The 14,269-nt window shown below is 44.4% G+C and overlaps 1 protein-coding gene across 4 annotated transcripts in view; it reads right to left on the reverse strand.

The window, feature by feature from the left end:
• CSNK1A1 (casein kinase 1 alpha 1) overlaps window positions 1–14,042 on the reverse strand; it is a 32,808-nt gene extending 18,766 nt beyond the window's left edge. For all 4 annotated transcript variants that reach the window (XM_058815528.1, XM_058815527.1, XM_058815525.1 and 1 more), the window contains exons 1-4: window positions 13,573–14,042; window positions 12,658–12,764; window positions 2,214–2,340; window positions 320–418 (exon numbers count right to left, since the gene is read on the reverse strand). In XM_058815528.1, coding sequence (XP_058671511.1) covers window positions 320–418; window positions 2,214–2,340; window positions 12,658–12,764; window positions 13,573–13,695 — 456 coding nt within the window. In that variant the 5' untranslated portion in view covers window positions 13,696–14,042. The remainder of the gene's footprint in view (window positions 1–319; window positions 419–2,213; window positions 2,341–12,657; window positions 12,765–13,572) is intronic.
• Window positions 14,043–14,269: the final 227 nt, after the last annotated feature.

The raw sequence follows: 14,269 nt of genomic DNA on the forward strand, positions 1-14,269 counted from the left end.
TTTGACTTTATCATAGAGGAATAAAATGCTATGACAACAGACATCTTGAGAGAAGTAGCCAAGTCTTCTCTAGGGTTAGTTTATAACTTTGTTGCAAGTCCAGAAATCATCTTGCAATCAAGCGCATCTCCCAGGGTGGGTCAGAGACCCACAGCATTTACAAATGGACACCAAGAAAACCAAGTTCTCACACCCAAGAACTGCGGTTTAGCATCCAAAACAGCAGTTTTAGCAATGGATTTTACAGAAGTTGTGCAGCTGGAATCAAATCCCACAGACGTTCCCTCTGCAGCTTGGAAACAAAGAGCTTTGGACTAACCTTATTACAGTGACGCCCAATACCCATTAGGAAGTTATCTGGTTTAATGTCTCTGTGTATAAAATTCTTTGTGTGCACATATTCAATTCTACTGATCATCTGTAAAAAAAACCAGCAACATGTAAGATTTCAAAGAGAGCAAGACATTTCATTAAACCTTCAATGAAAGCATGAATTTTTAGTGTTACTTTCCTCTGCAACTTCAGTTTATGCATTTGCTTAATGAAAACCAATTATTTAAATGCTGAGTAACTTTTTTTCATGTTAAAATTCCGCAATCTTAGACAGAAAATGGCAGATTAAATACTTGAATAATTCCCAGATATTGAAGTTCATGTTTCTAACTATAGCATCCTATTAAAAAGTGATTTTTTTCATTGTTTCAAAGCTTTTATAGCTACCACAAGCCAATTTTAAAGCTCATTCCCTCCCCCTGCCCCAGTTACTCATTCATCTGGTTATTCATTCATCAAACATCACTTTTCAGGTAACAGTTTTCATGGAGCAAGTCACAACTTGACGGTGGCCCATCCTGCCATAGCCAGGCTACCCTGATCCCAGAATATTGGAGACATGGAGAAACTCTGGCACATCTGTGTCATCACACAGGGCCAGCCCATTTCCTGTGGGTGAGATCACAGCCATGGTTATGTGGCACAGCTCTGCAGCTCCTCAAACACTCCCCTTGCAGGTTTGAGCTGTTACATCACACCCTGACAGCTGTTTGCTGGACTGTGCCCTAGAAGCCACTTCTGAGCACTGCCATCCCCATTTCTGCCTGTTTCCCAGCTGACAGCCAATTAATGCTCCTCATCCTAAGGAATAATGCACAAACCCCTCGTGGAGATGCTGTCACACCGTGGCTAAGGGAGCAGGCAATGGCTCTCTAGAGCAAGCACATCACCCTCCTAGGGCAGGGAGAACAGGGACAGCTGACCTTGTCTCCAGACAAATGCCCTGAGCTTCCTTGGCCAAGAGCCTGGGATTCTACGAGCATCTGGCTGAGTGACAACTTGGTACTGATATCTATTACGTAATATTAGATGAAATTTCAACTACCATTGAAAAATTCAACTTGAAAAACCCTCAGTGCTTTTTAAGGAGCTGAAGGAAGCACAATCAAGCCATTTATTAAGCAGCAAGAAATAAATATGGCTGCTCATTTCAAATGGTGTATTCTCATGACCAAGTTGGAAAAATACCAACTGCTATAAAAAAAGACTTAAGAGAGTTTTAGAGGCTTTGATTATGTTGGAGGTAGAGTGGCATCTCCACTAACAGCTTTAAGAACTGTCTGTGAGGACCAAACAAGCAAGGCAGTTTATTATTAGCTCACTGTCTGGGCCTAGTGATGCCTTGGGTCATTTGTCCTTGGTGCCCAGCTGGAGCAGGAATTGTTTTGTCTCCCTGCTCTGTGCACAGAGCTCAGCATCCCCTGATGTGAAGCTCACAACTGCACACTAAAGCAGCACAGAACCTGAAAAATAGAAAAGCTAAACCTGAGGCATCACTAGGGGCTACAGGAGGGTGTGAGAGCACAGGGACGGGCTCGCATGTTGTCACCACAGGTCCCAGTGAATCAGATCACCCACAACTGGACACTGTTCAGCCCCCCTACCACAGCCCCTGTGGTGATACTGGCAGTGAATCCACCCAAATGGGTCTGAATACTCTCATGAAGTTGCCCTTAAAGCAGCAGCACAAAGGAGCTGGCAGCTGCAGTGCCCTCCCACTCGGAGCACTTTGTAGGGCAGAGCACACAAAAACCACCATCACTTTGTTCCCATTTAGGTCAAGTGCTCACTTAGTGCACAAAACACTGCATCAATTATTGAACCCACTCTGCAGGAACCCCCAGGGCTCTGGAGCTGCTCCCACCCAGGTGTGCACGTACCTGGTCTGCTAGCATAAGTACTGTTTTCATGGTAAACCTGCGAGAACAGAAGTTGAAGAGGTCTTCCAGGCTGGGCCCCAGAAGATCCATGACTAGAACATTGTAGTCCTTTTCTTGACCATACCACCTGCAAGAGAGGAAATGATCCAGCATTATTAGCAGGACTCCTGATGCAGCCCAGGGTACCCTCAGTGCTCTCAGCTGCAAGGGCACGTTGCTGACTAATGGACCATCTTGAAAGCTAATGAGAAATTAATGCTGGTAATATCTTATTTTTCCTGGAAACAAAAGTCTGAGCACAAACCAGAACACACAAGTTGGCAATCTTCCCTGAAGAGAAAACACTACTCCACATCAACAACCAAAATACCAAACACCAGAATGAAAATGCAGCCAAAGCAGCAGTGTCCTTACACTGAGGTGTGTGCACAACCCCTGGACTGAAATTCCTCTGCAGGACACCTTACTCTCATTGCTCTTCCATCATTTCGCTCCACAAAACCATTTTGACATGCCTTAGGCTTTGTTTTCAGGTCTGACTTCTCTGCACCAGACCAAAGCAGTTCACTCACATAGTTTTTCATTTATTTCTCAATTTAAAAAATGCCAATCAAGTTCTATTTCCAATTAAGTCAAAATAAAGACTCCTTATCAGGCTTTTAATATCAGAGAGAAAGCAGCACTTACGTGTCAGAAAAGCAAAAGTAGAAACATAAAATATTAATTGCAGCTATATTGTGATAGTAACCTTTAAGTGCCTAATACATCCATTTTGGACAAAAATAAAGGCTAGCAATGCTGTGAGGACAAGCAGAAGTCCTTCCATGGATGATTTCCTTTCAAATCCATGTTTAATATTTCCATCATAGCCCTGCTTTATTGGGGTGATATCTCCCCAGGCAAGCCCCTGAGCAGGCCTGGAGTCACCCCTGGACTCCTGCACATCTCAGTGTGAATCTCCACCCTTGGAGGACAGGGCTGGAATATTCTCCTCTCCAGTCCTTCTGCACGTCCCAGATAACCACAGTGAAGTGACAGCTGTGAGTGAAAAACCGTTTTGAAGCTGACAGGACACCTGTTTGATCAGAAGGCTGCAATTCTGCCTTTTCTGAGCTCCTGCTCCTTACATCAAGGACCTACTGCCAGCAGTCCAGGGAGAATTTCCTTAAATTTCCCAACAGCGGCACAGACAAGGTGCCCCAAGGATGTGCCTCATAAGAAGAGTATGCAGATTAAAAAAAAAACCTCAAGATTCAGCTAAAGCAGCAGTTGGGACTTAAATATCTGTACAGACACTGTATTTCCACTTTAGGCAATGACTCCAGTACACCAATACATGGCTGTCTGGAAAACAGTTACCACTGATAAAGTCAACAAATTCCTAGGTTCTCACAGGATTCCAGGCTTAGCTATAGTAAAATAAAATGTTTACAAAGCCAGAGAGAAAAGATTCTATATTTGGATTTGTTTCAGGAACTACTGGCCTGTACCTTTCCACTGTCTGGATCCTAGGAGAAACCATGCCCCTCATTCCTGCATTGTTATAAATCTGATTAAAGTTATATATGAGCTGTGGCTCACACTCCCTGTTTTACACATCAGTCTAAGACCTTTAATCATTCTCTGCATCAAAATGGGATGCAGAAAATATGGATTTTGAAAGCAATCATTCAAATGAAATGTCAACAGAACAGCTCTGTAAACAACTCCAGGGGTCACAGGTGAAAATGAAACATTATGGTCACCTAAAAAAATGAAATTGCAGCAAATGACCTGCCTAGGTATTCTGTCCTATGAAATGTAGGTTTGTTGAGAAAAAAAAATAGTGAGTAATGGGCTGAAATGAAGAATTCTAAGAAGTAAATCAAGATCTAGGTAAAGTATCATTTTCTTCAAGGGATGGAATTCTAATTGAGATGCTGAGTGTAATTGTTCAGCACAGCAATGGTTCAGTGCCCCAGAGCTGCAGTGAAGGGAAAAAGATCAAAGTTCAGCCTTCAGTGGAGCTCAGAAAATGGAGTCCCAGCCTCACAGACAGGGTGAAGCTGATGCAAAGGAAGCCCACCCTGGAAGGAACATTTTAAACACCTTTTTGTTCCTCCATAGGGATCTGTCTGCAGAGTAAGTGCAGTAATTCAGGATGATTGTACAACCTCTGTTTGCCCTATTTCTATGTATGAACAAGAATTCTCATCTCCTGACCACTCTGCTCTGGTGGAAAGCACATTCAATTCTCCAAGACAAAGAAATAAGGCAGAACCTCTTAATATTTCATTTTCACATTTACCTGCCTGTAATTCCTCACTGAAGACTGTGACACCTATTCATTTCTGCTGGCAACTGGAACTTCTTCCAAGGTACCAGAGTGTTTTATTTACTTTGCTAACACTCCAAGTAAGTTTTCATTTCCCTTGGAAGATCTCCAGGGAAAATGGGATTAAGAAATAAAGCAACATCATGTCCACTCAAGGTGTAGGAGCTGCTACTACTGGCAGCTCTGAATGAAAGAACTTCAGGAGTCTTGGCTTTTCTTAGGAAAACTTGGATATAAAAGCTGATGTTCCAAAAAGAGATCTTCACAAGTTCTTACACTGCATCAGCAGGGAAACTTGGATTATCTCCTAATGTGAGGGAATGATTCATACAAACCCCTGGGCAACTACTGGGTGGCACTGGCATCTCAGAATACAAGTGTGCCCATGTCTGACAGACCCAAGGACTTCTGTCAGCTCACTTGAAGTCCTTTCCCTCGTGAAGCAACACATCTTAAGTAAGGGAGAGTTTTGGAGAGGAGTAAAAAGTGGGAGCAAGAGACTGAACTACTTGAGAGCCATTTTGGGTGGGTAATTACTGTGATTTAGTTACATACAATGTATTATTTCAAGAAGAGAAGCTGATTTACCAGAAAAACTTCTCCTGATCTTTCTCTAATTGATTCCTAGTGTGCTTTACATCCTTACACAAAACATTAACAGGACAGAATCACGAGGAACAGTGGAATGTACCCTTGACCAGGCAGTGTCACACAAACATCTGATACAGATGTCACAAACCTCCTTGGGCTTCAAGGTGTGCCCAAGCTCCCAGGCAGGAAAATGCTTCATCACTCTCCCTTCCCTCATCTGTTTAGAGCTATATAATCAAACTATTCCAATTAGTCAGAATACAGTAAAGCTCTTTTATGGAGCTTTCTATCAGAGCATGGTTATAGGCTGAGCACAGTGACCTGAATTTGACTTCAGTGACTTGTCTGTGTGAAAAACCAGAGTGGACACGTCACCAAGTTTCCAAATCATGTGGTGCGAGAGCCTCGTCTACAACCCCAGCATAAACACAGAGCAGAAATTTTCTAACAACTTGGATTTCACTGTCAGAGCTCTGTGGGAACATCCAAGTCACACCACAGCAGTTTCAGATGTTTAGTTTCTAAATAACACACAATACAGCAGGTATGATGTCAGGTCACATGCCAAGTGGATGTTTACTTGAACTGACATGGGGTGGGTTTTAAATTCTCTTGACTAACCTTGAGACAAGGAAGTGAAATCTTGACGCATATCTAGTACTTGGTGGCAAACACTGCAGTCACCTTTACCCAAACCCAAAATCCTTCTGCCTTTTCAGAGCTGCATCTTTCAAAAAATCAATGATTTCTATTTCAGCAACTGTGGATTTTGTAAATAATGTCAAGGACAAAAGAAATGTTTGAGGAAATGTTTTTTAATAGCTGGGTTTGTTTTGTTTGCATTTTTTATTTGTTTTACCTAAGCAAACATTTCATTTGGTTATTAATAATATTGTTTCACATCTTCCTTTGAAAGGGTCAAACAGAACTAGGGAAACCAGCAGAGGAAGGGGGTGAAGGGCTAACAGAATCACACAGAAATTCCAGCCCAGTTTCACACTACCATGTCACTCACACAATTCCTGTCAATAACCAGCAGTTCCACTACACTGACAATTATAATAATTACAATGAGGTAACAAACCCAGCACAAGTACCCAAAATGTGTCAGAAATAAATAAAAGGATTCAGGAGATTCACATTTAAAAAAAACTAATTCAGATGAAGACGACGCAAATTCCTGAATTAGTAAATGGCAAAGAAACCCCAAATCCCAGAATTCTGAAGACATGGAGGCAATAAAGGCACCTCCCTTTGCCTATAGCTCATACAAAAAAACAGAACATGAGCTCAATATCACAAAAACTGTTCCCACCACCAGACAAACCATGACAAGACCATTTTGTTCCAAGTTAATAAAAGCTCTCCTCAATCAACACCTGCTTTGCCAGGTAACCCATCCTCCACTAAAAGCTTCTGTCAGCTCCATCACTGACTATTCCCACAGGGGCTCTGGCAGCCTGGAATTACACACAGAGCTACAGGAGGCCGTGCCTTTGTCAGACAAAAACATCTCCTGGGGCCTCACTGCAGGGAAGGACAATTTTTCCAACACTGAATATGTGAACTTAAACCTTTACACTTCCAGAAACATGATTCTGGAAAAGGGTGATTCTGACTTCTTTGACATTACATAAACTTTTGCCACTTGCATGAATTATGGTGTGTGACTCTATGATTACTCTGTGTAATCCTATGTAATTAAGTTTCTCAGCATTTGTGTTTGCAAGCAACAAGTGAAAGAGCTCTCCTGACAGAAATGGAGATTGCTAGAAAAACTAAGGTGGATTAAAAAGCTGTTAGAACAAAAATGTAAGGTGAAAAAGCAAGCTGGAAAGAACTTGCTAACAGAATTACCTGAGATCGCCTAATTAGTAAGTTTGACAAGTCAGCAGGCACATGAGGGGGAATATGCAAGTCTGGAAAGCCTCATGGACACAAAGCATTCAGACATCCCACAGAAATCCAAATGGCCCTGATGTGGTGAACACTCTGGAACTGTATTCCAAGCCTGCCAGCCCTAAGTCACTCACACAAAAGTCTCTGAACTAGGCATTAGTCAGATGATGGGACTAAAGAGAAACCACTGACCTCCCTGTAATTACAGAGCTCTGACAGCCCTGAAAAACACCAGGTTATCCTACCAGGAAAGGGGCAGCTGTTCCTCACAGAACCTGAATTGGGATCACTGCTGCAAGCCCTGGCACCAGCTCAGGAGAGGAAACCCAAATCCCAACAAGGGCACAAAAGAGACCTCAGGAAAAATGGGAGGGTTGTGACCTCCGCAATCATTTACTGCAACAGCTCAGCAGGGCAGCTATGGAGCTATGCAGTTATTCCTTATTACAGGAGGATGGGCACAGGGGAAAGGTTTTTTAACAAAAATCAGGGAAAAAAGAACTGGCAGCTGCCTGCCTGTGGGTACAAGCATTATCTGAGGCACAGAAACTCTCTGGCTCTCTGTGTCCCACAACAAAATCACGAGCACTGCTCTGCTGCCCTAGAAAGCTGTGATGTGGCACCTGATTGATTCAGACCCTTCTGCTCCCATGTTCTCAGCACAGACATCTCCTGACAACGACAGTGCAGACAAACTGGAAAGGGATTTGGCCTGTAAAAATGCACTGAGTCTCACAGACACTGAAGTAACACACAAGAGAAAGGTAATCCATCAGAGATTCATTTCTAAATTGACACATATTTTATATTTCTGCTTTATCTCCCCTGAAACTGGAAAAGCACTTAACTGCTAAGCAGCTAGGAGTAATATAAATGAACTTCACATAATATGGCATGACTGAAATCCTGAAGTGCAATATTTAGCAGATGTCACCTAACGTTAGTTGCCATGGAGAGCATGAATTAGGCCACCCAAGCACTAAATAAAGCAACAGCCATGAACACCCTACGCTATGGAACTGGCTGCACTCTATAAATAAAATTCTGGATCACTTTTTGTACAGTTCTGAGAGCAATCCACGAAGGATGCCAGCACAACTCAGCCCCCAGCAAGGAGGTGGCTTCATGTGCCCAGGGTGATGCTGCAAACATGCAGCTCCCTGTTGTGCTGAGCTGGTCCACAAGCCCCACTGACACCTGGGGGAAGGCAGGAGGTGCAGCTCAGTGAGAACTGAACCATTAATCCACAGTGGGGACAGCCAACAGCACTGAGGAAAAGAATATTCCAGTGTTATCTCTGCTGATCATTTGTTTCAATCAGGAGTAACACTGACCTCAAACTCCAAAAACTGAGTTAGGGCAGGGAGAAAAAATTCTAACTTTGGTCTCTCTTGGATACTTTGACAAAATCCACCGAGAGTTTAGGTTGGTGGAAAACAGGGAATAAATTTTATTTATATATATTTATTTTCTTAATAAAGGAACCACAGGCATTCATTTAAAAGATTATCTTCCATTTTATTTAGAGGCTTATGGTTACCTATCAGGTGGTTTTACCCTTCAATATGCAGACTAACTAATAACAGAAAGTTAATTAATATTAGGACTTATTAACAAAACCTTTTTTTTCCTGGAAGGGGGAGAGGGGTTTCATGAGTGCTTTTCTGTTTTTCTCATGGTGGTTTGGGTTTTTTTGGTGGTTGGTTGGGGGTTTACACTGCAGGAAGTTACTGAGAAAACAGTTAAAAATGCAGGTGTTTGACAGGTGTGTTTACAGCTTTTTAACCATTGCTAAAAATGAATATTTCAAGCTCTTAAGGCAAACTTGGTTGCGATAAATCTTGGATTACCAACGTTGACCACATTTTTCCATCACAGGTAGTATTTAATGAAAATATATAAGGGCACATTCTGTTGTTAATAATTATTCAGTACATGGCAGTAATCAACCAGAAACACAAATATTGTAGATAATGTTTTTCCAGAAAACTCAACTCAATTGAGAATTTCTCAACATCAAAATATTTGCAAGTGCTCAAGTGCTGCACTGAAAAACTCAGAAAAGTGGAGATTGACTTATTCAGTTTGCAAGGGAGCTTTGCAAAAAAAAAAAAAATAAAAAACACCACAAAAAGCCACTCACAAAACACTAAGTCAGTAACTTTTGAATTTACAAATAGCTGATCTTCATCAAGGATACAACCAATAGCTGATGAACACCATAAATGGCAAAAAACTCAAGAGCTGCTGTCCCAGGTAATTTGAATGATTGCTTTTGTGAATAAAGCAGAGTTCCACTGTGGACAAACACCCAAAAACCAAACACACTGTGCTGCATTCCTCCAAGGCAGCAGCAGGAATTGGGGAATAAAGGTGGATAGTCCCAGCTAATAGGATCAGTGCCCAGTTAACAAGATTACAGCTCAAAATGCTTTGTCACTGAAAAAGAGAGGAAAAAAAGCGAAGGGCAGCTGATGAGGGAGAACAATGAGAATAAGCCCAGCAGAATGCTGGGGCCTGGCCACAGCGTCCTAAAGGCACAGCAAACTGTCACAATGTTAAGCTTGGCTCAGGAGCCTTTGGGGAAAAAATTAAAGTAATAATTAAGCAAAACTTGAACATCAAGAATAAAACATAGCTTAATTTTCTTTTTTTTTTTTTAAATATTAATGAAAGTTTTGTGAAACTTTAGGGTAATTTCAGAAACTTTGCTGCTCTTTTAGGGAACAATAAGCAGCAAATTTAAAGACCTAAAGTGGTTTAGAATATTCAGAGAATAAAATTTCCAATTCATTGACACCAATCTCATTTTTGCTATTTTCTGTACAAACATGTTCTATTAAAGTGGAATTAAGCACCAAGGCGTCTTGTTCAACTTCCACAGCAGGTGAAGGCTCACTGTTGGCCCCACAGAAATATTAAACTTTTAACCCCAAAACTGAGAATCTTGCTCATTGTTTCTTGCAATGAGCCAGAAAGTGCCTCAACCTTAAAGGCTGTAAAATGAATTGCTTGGTTCTAGACAACTTCAGTGACACTCCAGACACATTATCTTGTAATTCTAAATTCTAAAGGCAGAATCAGCTTTAGAACAGGAGCCCCAATGAATGAGCAATCCAGACCTCATTTATTATCTCAGTTCTGAGTCACAGAACCACAGCAGAGACCACTGGAGTGAGGCAAAGTCACATCATGCAACTGCCAGGAAGTTGATCTTGGCCAGTGCATCACTTAAGTAGGTGAAAAACAGAGCAAAAGTCCATCACTCCCAAATGAGGAACACAAATCCTCGTGTTGATGTGTCCAAGATGTGGACTCAGTTTTATAAAGCATGGCAATGGGGAAATTTTGGCACGATTCCTTCATTTCCTATCAAATTCTTGTGCTGCTGCTGTTTAAAGGTGTCACATTACAGAAATTTTACCAAATGTATTGACTTTCCTTCAACTTGATTCACCCTTGTGAATACACTGAGCCAGGAACAGCTTATTTCCATGTGACAGCATATTATTATAACACAATGGTGGCACTGGATTATCAGCCACACATGCAAAGTGACCTAAGTATTGACTTGCATTCAAAGCACCATGGATTCTACTGCTACTAAACACAGAATTTTCATATTTGTCACAGGAATTGTGCTGGTCCCCTCCTCTTAAAAGGAAATAAACCTAAGAATGCTGATTTAGGTTTTTTCAAGCATCACCAAACCAATATCAGCAGCCCAGAGAAACTCTCAATGAGCATCTGGCACGTAAAAATAGATTCACAATTAATGTCGTTTCTAAAAAGAAAAACAATATTTCCAAAAAGACACTTTTGTAGAAAAATACTACAAAGATTAAAAGATTAATGTTGTGAGAACCTAAAATGACTGACAGCCTTTAGCACAACGAGTCTGTGAATCAGTTTGGTGAATGTTTCCTCATTTATCCATTCTCAATTTTTTTGGACTTTGTATTATTTTTAGGGGATACATAATACCAAATAGAAGAAAGCTGTAGTCGAAGCCAGAGGCAAGTTTCTCAGCATGCAAGGTATCAGTATTTCACAGGACATTCTAACCAAATACAAGAAATGAAACAGTATCTCAGTGGAAAAGCCAAAAATTTGCAACTTGGCCTCATTATAGCACCACTCATTTACTTTTCAAAAAAGTAGCTCAAGAATGCCTGCTTTTCCAGTTCTGTGATGAAACACCTGATATCTGCTTGCTCTGGCTGTTTTCCCAGTTATCCCTGTTTTAGCATGCAACTATACCATGAAAGCTTTCCAAAATGCAATCCCTATTCTTTCAGTTGTGAAATAAAGGCAGCCACATGTGAGAAAAGAAGGAAACTGTATTCTCAAAGAAAGGCTGCATCTGTTTTCACACCAGCAACTCTGTTGAAGCTGCAAGTATTTAATTCAGGTATGTTGATTGTGTCCCTGCAAAAGGCTGGAGAGAATGGGGACAGATGGCCAGGACAGCACTGTCTCCTCAGCTCACATTCAGGATCAGAGCCAGTTGTGTTTGGGGGGAAGGAGGAGGGAGCTATTAACCTCAGAAATGCAGATTTGTACTAGGCTTTGTCCAAATTAATACAGAATCTGGGCTATGTCATCGTGAGAACTTTAATACAGACCCTAAATATCACTGTTCATCCTGTACCAAGTCAGGAAGGGTTAAATTAAATGGAATCTATAGTTTGACACAGAACCTAAATTGAAATAGTTTGTGCAGCTCAAGGAACAAAAATCCTTCAGGCCATTGCGTCAAGGGAAAAAAATGACTAACTTTAAAAACAATTATTAACAAAGTTTCAAAAAAAGGAACAACTTGTAAAAAGTCTCCCGGAGCAAAATGAAGTTTCATGTAACTCTTTGACACCCAGATTCCGGAGTTGGGCTGTACCCCAGGGTAACACCTCGATAATCCCAGGAGCAGCAACCCCTCCAGGGGTCCCGCACCCGCGATTTTCTGCCAGATCGGGAAATTCTGAAACCCTGCCGAAAGTTTCGGCTGGAATACGAAGCGAGGAGCCGCATAATGAGGAACTGGGAGGGATTAATCCCGAAAGGAAAGGCTGGTGACGCATCTGTTGCGGGCAGCAGAAAGGAGCCGCTGCCATTTCATTCCTGGTCCAGGTTCTCCGCAGTCTCAAGGCTGGCGGCTCATAACTATGAAAGGAAAAAAGGCACAAGCCCGAGCACGTCCCTTGTCCCACCAGGAGAAGGGGGAGGGTTAATCACGTCCAGCCGCCATTTTCTGAGCGGAGCAGGAAGACATGTTGAAAAAAAAAAAAAAGAGAGAGAGAGAGGCAACAAAAGAAAGCAGCCATTTCCATGGACGGCTCCCAACTCTCTGCCTCTCGGAGAAACAGCCTCCTCACACTTTGTTTTAATGGCCATAAGAATTTCTTGCTGGGTGTCTCGCTCTCCATACAGCCAGCAGGCCTGCCAGGGGAACCCTGCGAGTTGGAGAGCTTGGAATGGAGCATTTCCCCTTTATCACCCCCAGTCCTGCATGGATAAATTTCTTTCTACCCTGCCTCACACTACAAAGTATAAAAACCTGCCAATACATAGTAATAAGCACGACAAAAAAAAAGTGATGCCAAGCACACAGAAAGGCCACTGGCACACACGGCTGATTCCTACCGTATATGTGGGATGCCAACTCCTCCCTGCAGGATCTTGTACAGTTTGCTTTCATAGAGCAGCTGGGGGTGCCGAGCCTTCTGAGACTCCAACTTCACAGCAACTTCCTGCAGTGAGAGGGAACAAGGAGTCAGGGCACAGCGTCCACCGGGCTTCGAGGGACACAGCACTTCCACATCCCCCACACACCCCCGGTGCCAACGCTTTCGGGTATATATTTATTTATTTCCCAGCTCGACGTGCTGCTGCATTTTGTGGCGTCTTCCGAGAAAATCCACATCGCGGTGATTTGTACATGAATATCCATCCCGGGTCATGCATTTGAGCTATAGAGATGTGGAGTCTTCAGAAGCACTTAAGTGAGGAAGAACATACGTGGGTGTTTCTTCTTTACAGCTCAGAGCCGTGAGGGGGAGGAAGAAAAGAAAAAAAAACCCCAAAGGAAAAGCTGGAAAAACAGGGGGATCTTCTTTGTTTCTATTAGTGTTGATGAAACGAGATACAAAGTGTTCCCCAGCTGAGGCAGAGGAGGAGATGAATGGCGGCCGAGGGACGACGACTTTGGCCGCTCACAAAGCACAAATACCTTTAAATACCTTTTCCCACAATGGTTTTCGCCTCTTTCCTCCTCTCCCAAGTGCTGGGTGGGGGAGCCCGGGACCGCAGGGCTCCGCTGTGGAAGGGGCACCGAGGAAGACGCTCGGTGGGGAGGGGGGGATGAAGACCCTCGGGGGAAAGGGGGAGAATGAAGCCCCTCGTCGAGAGGGAAGAAGGGAAAAGGAGACCCTCGGGGGAAGGAAAATCCCACCCCGGGGACACGGAGGGCACCGCCGGGGGCAGGTGGGGCTCGGAGCGGCGATGGCTGGTGCCCGGCTCCCCCCGCGGAGCTCAGGGGGCAGTGCGAGCGGCCCTTACCTCCCCGTTGGTGATGTTGATCGCCAAATAGATGTCCCCGAAGGAGCCCGAGCCGATCTTCCGCACCAGCTTGTATTTGCCTCCGACAATGAACTCGGCCTTGGAGCCGCTGCTGCTCGCCATGGCGAGGGGCGGCTCTCGGGCCCTCCCGGCCGGCTCGGCGGGACAACGAGGGCTCTACGGCCGCCCCCGAGGAGCGGAAAGGGGCCGGAGGGGGGAGAGCGGCGCAGCCAAGGACGGTCCCCGCGCTCAGCTCCAGCCGGGGCCCTCGGGCGGGCGCCCCCCCCCTGCACGGCTCTGCGCCGCTGCCCGGCTCTCGGCGCGCTCCAGAAACAGGAGAAGCGGCCCCCGAGGTGCTTGTGCGAGCAGGGAGGGGAAAGGGGGGGGACTCGCGGGGTCGCGGCGGCCGCCGGCCGCTCACTCGGCCGCCGCCGCCATCTTGTGCCTGATCCGCCGCCGCCGACACAAAATGCCCCCGGCGCGCGGCCGCCGCTTCTTCACCGCGCGGGGCGCGCTGGGAGCGGGGCGGGCCGCTGCCTCTATGGCCACGCCCCCTCGCGACGCTGCACCAATCACCACCCTTGCTCCACGCCCCGCCCACCAGCCGGAGGCTGTGATTGGGTGCTCTGCGGATGCGCGCACGCGTACAGCGCCGCTCCGCCAGTCCGGGCGGAAGAGGGCGGGGAAAGCGGACGTG

The sequence above is a fragment of the Ammospiza caudacuta genome, chromosome 16 (genome assembly GCF_027887145.1).
Source record: "Ammospiza caudacuta isolate bAmmCau1 chromosome 16, bAmmCau1.pri, whole genome shotgun sequence".
Taxonomy (NCBI): Eukaryota; Metazoa; Chordata; class Aves; order Passeriformes; family Passerellidae; genus Ammospiza; species Ammospiza caudacuta.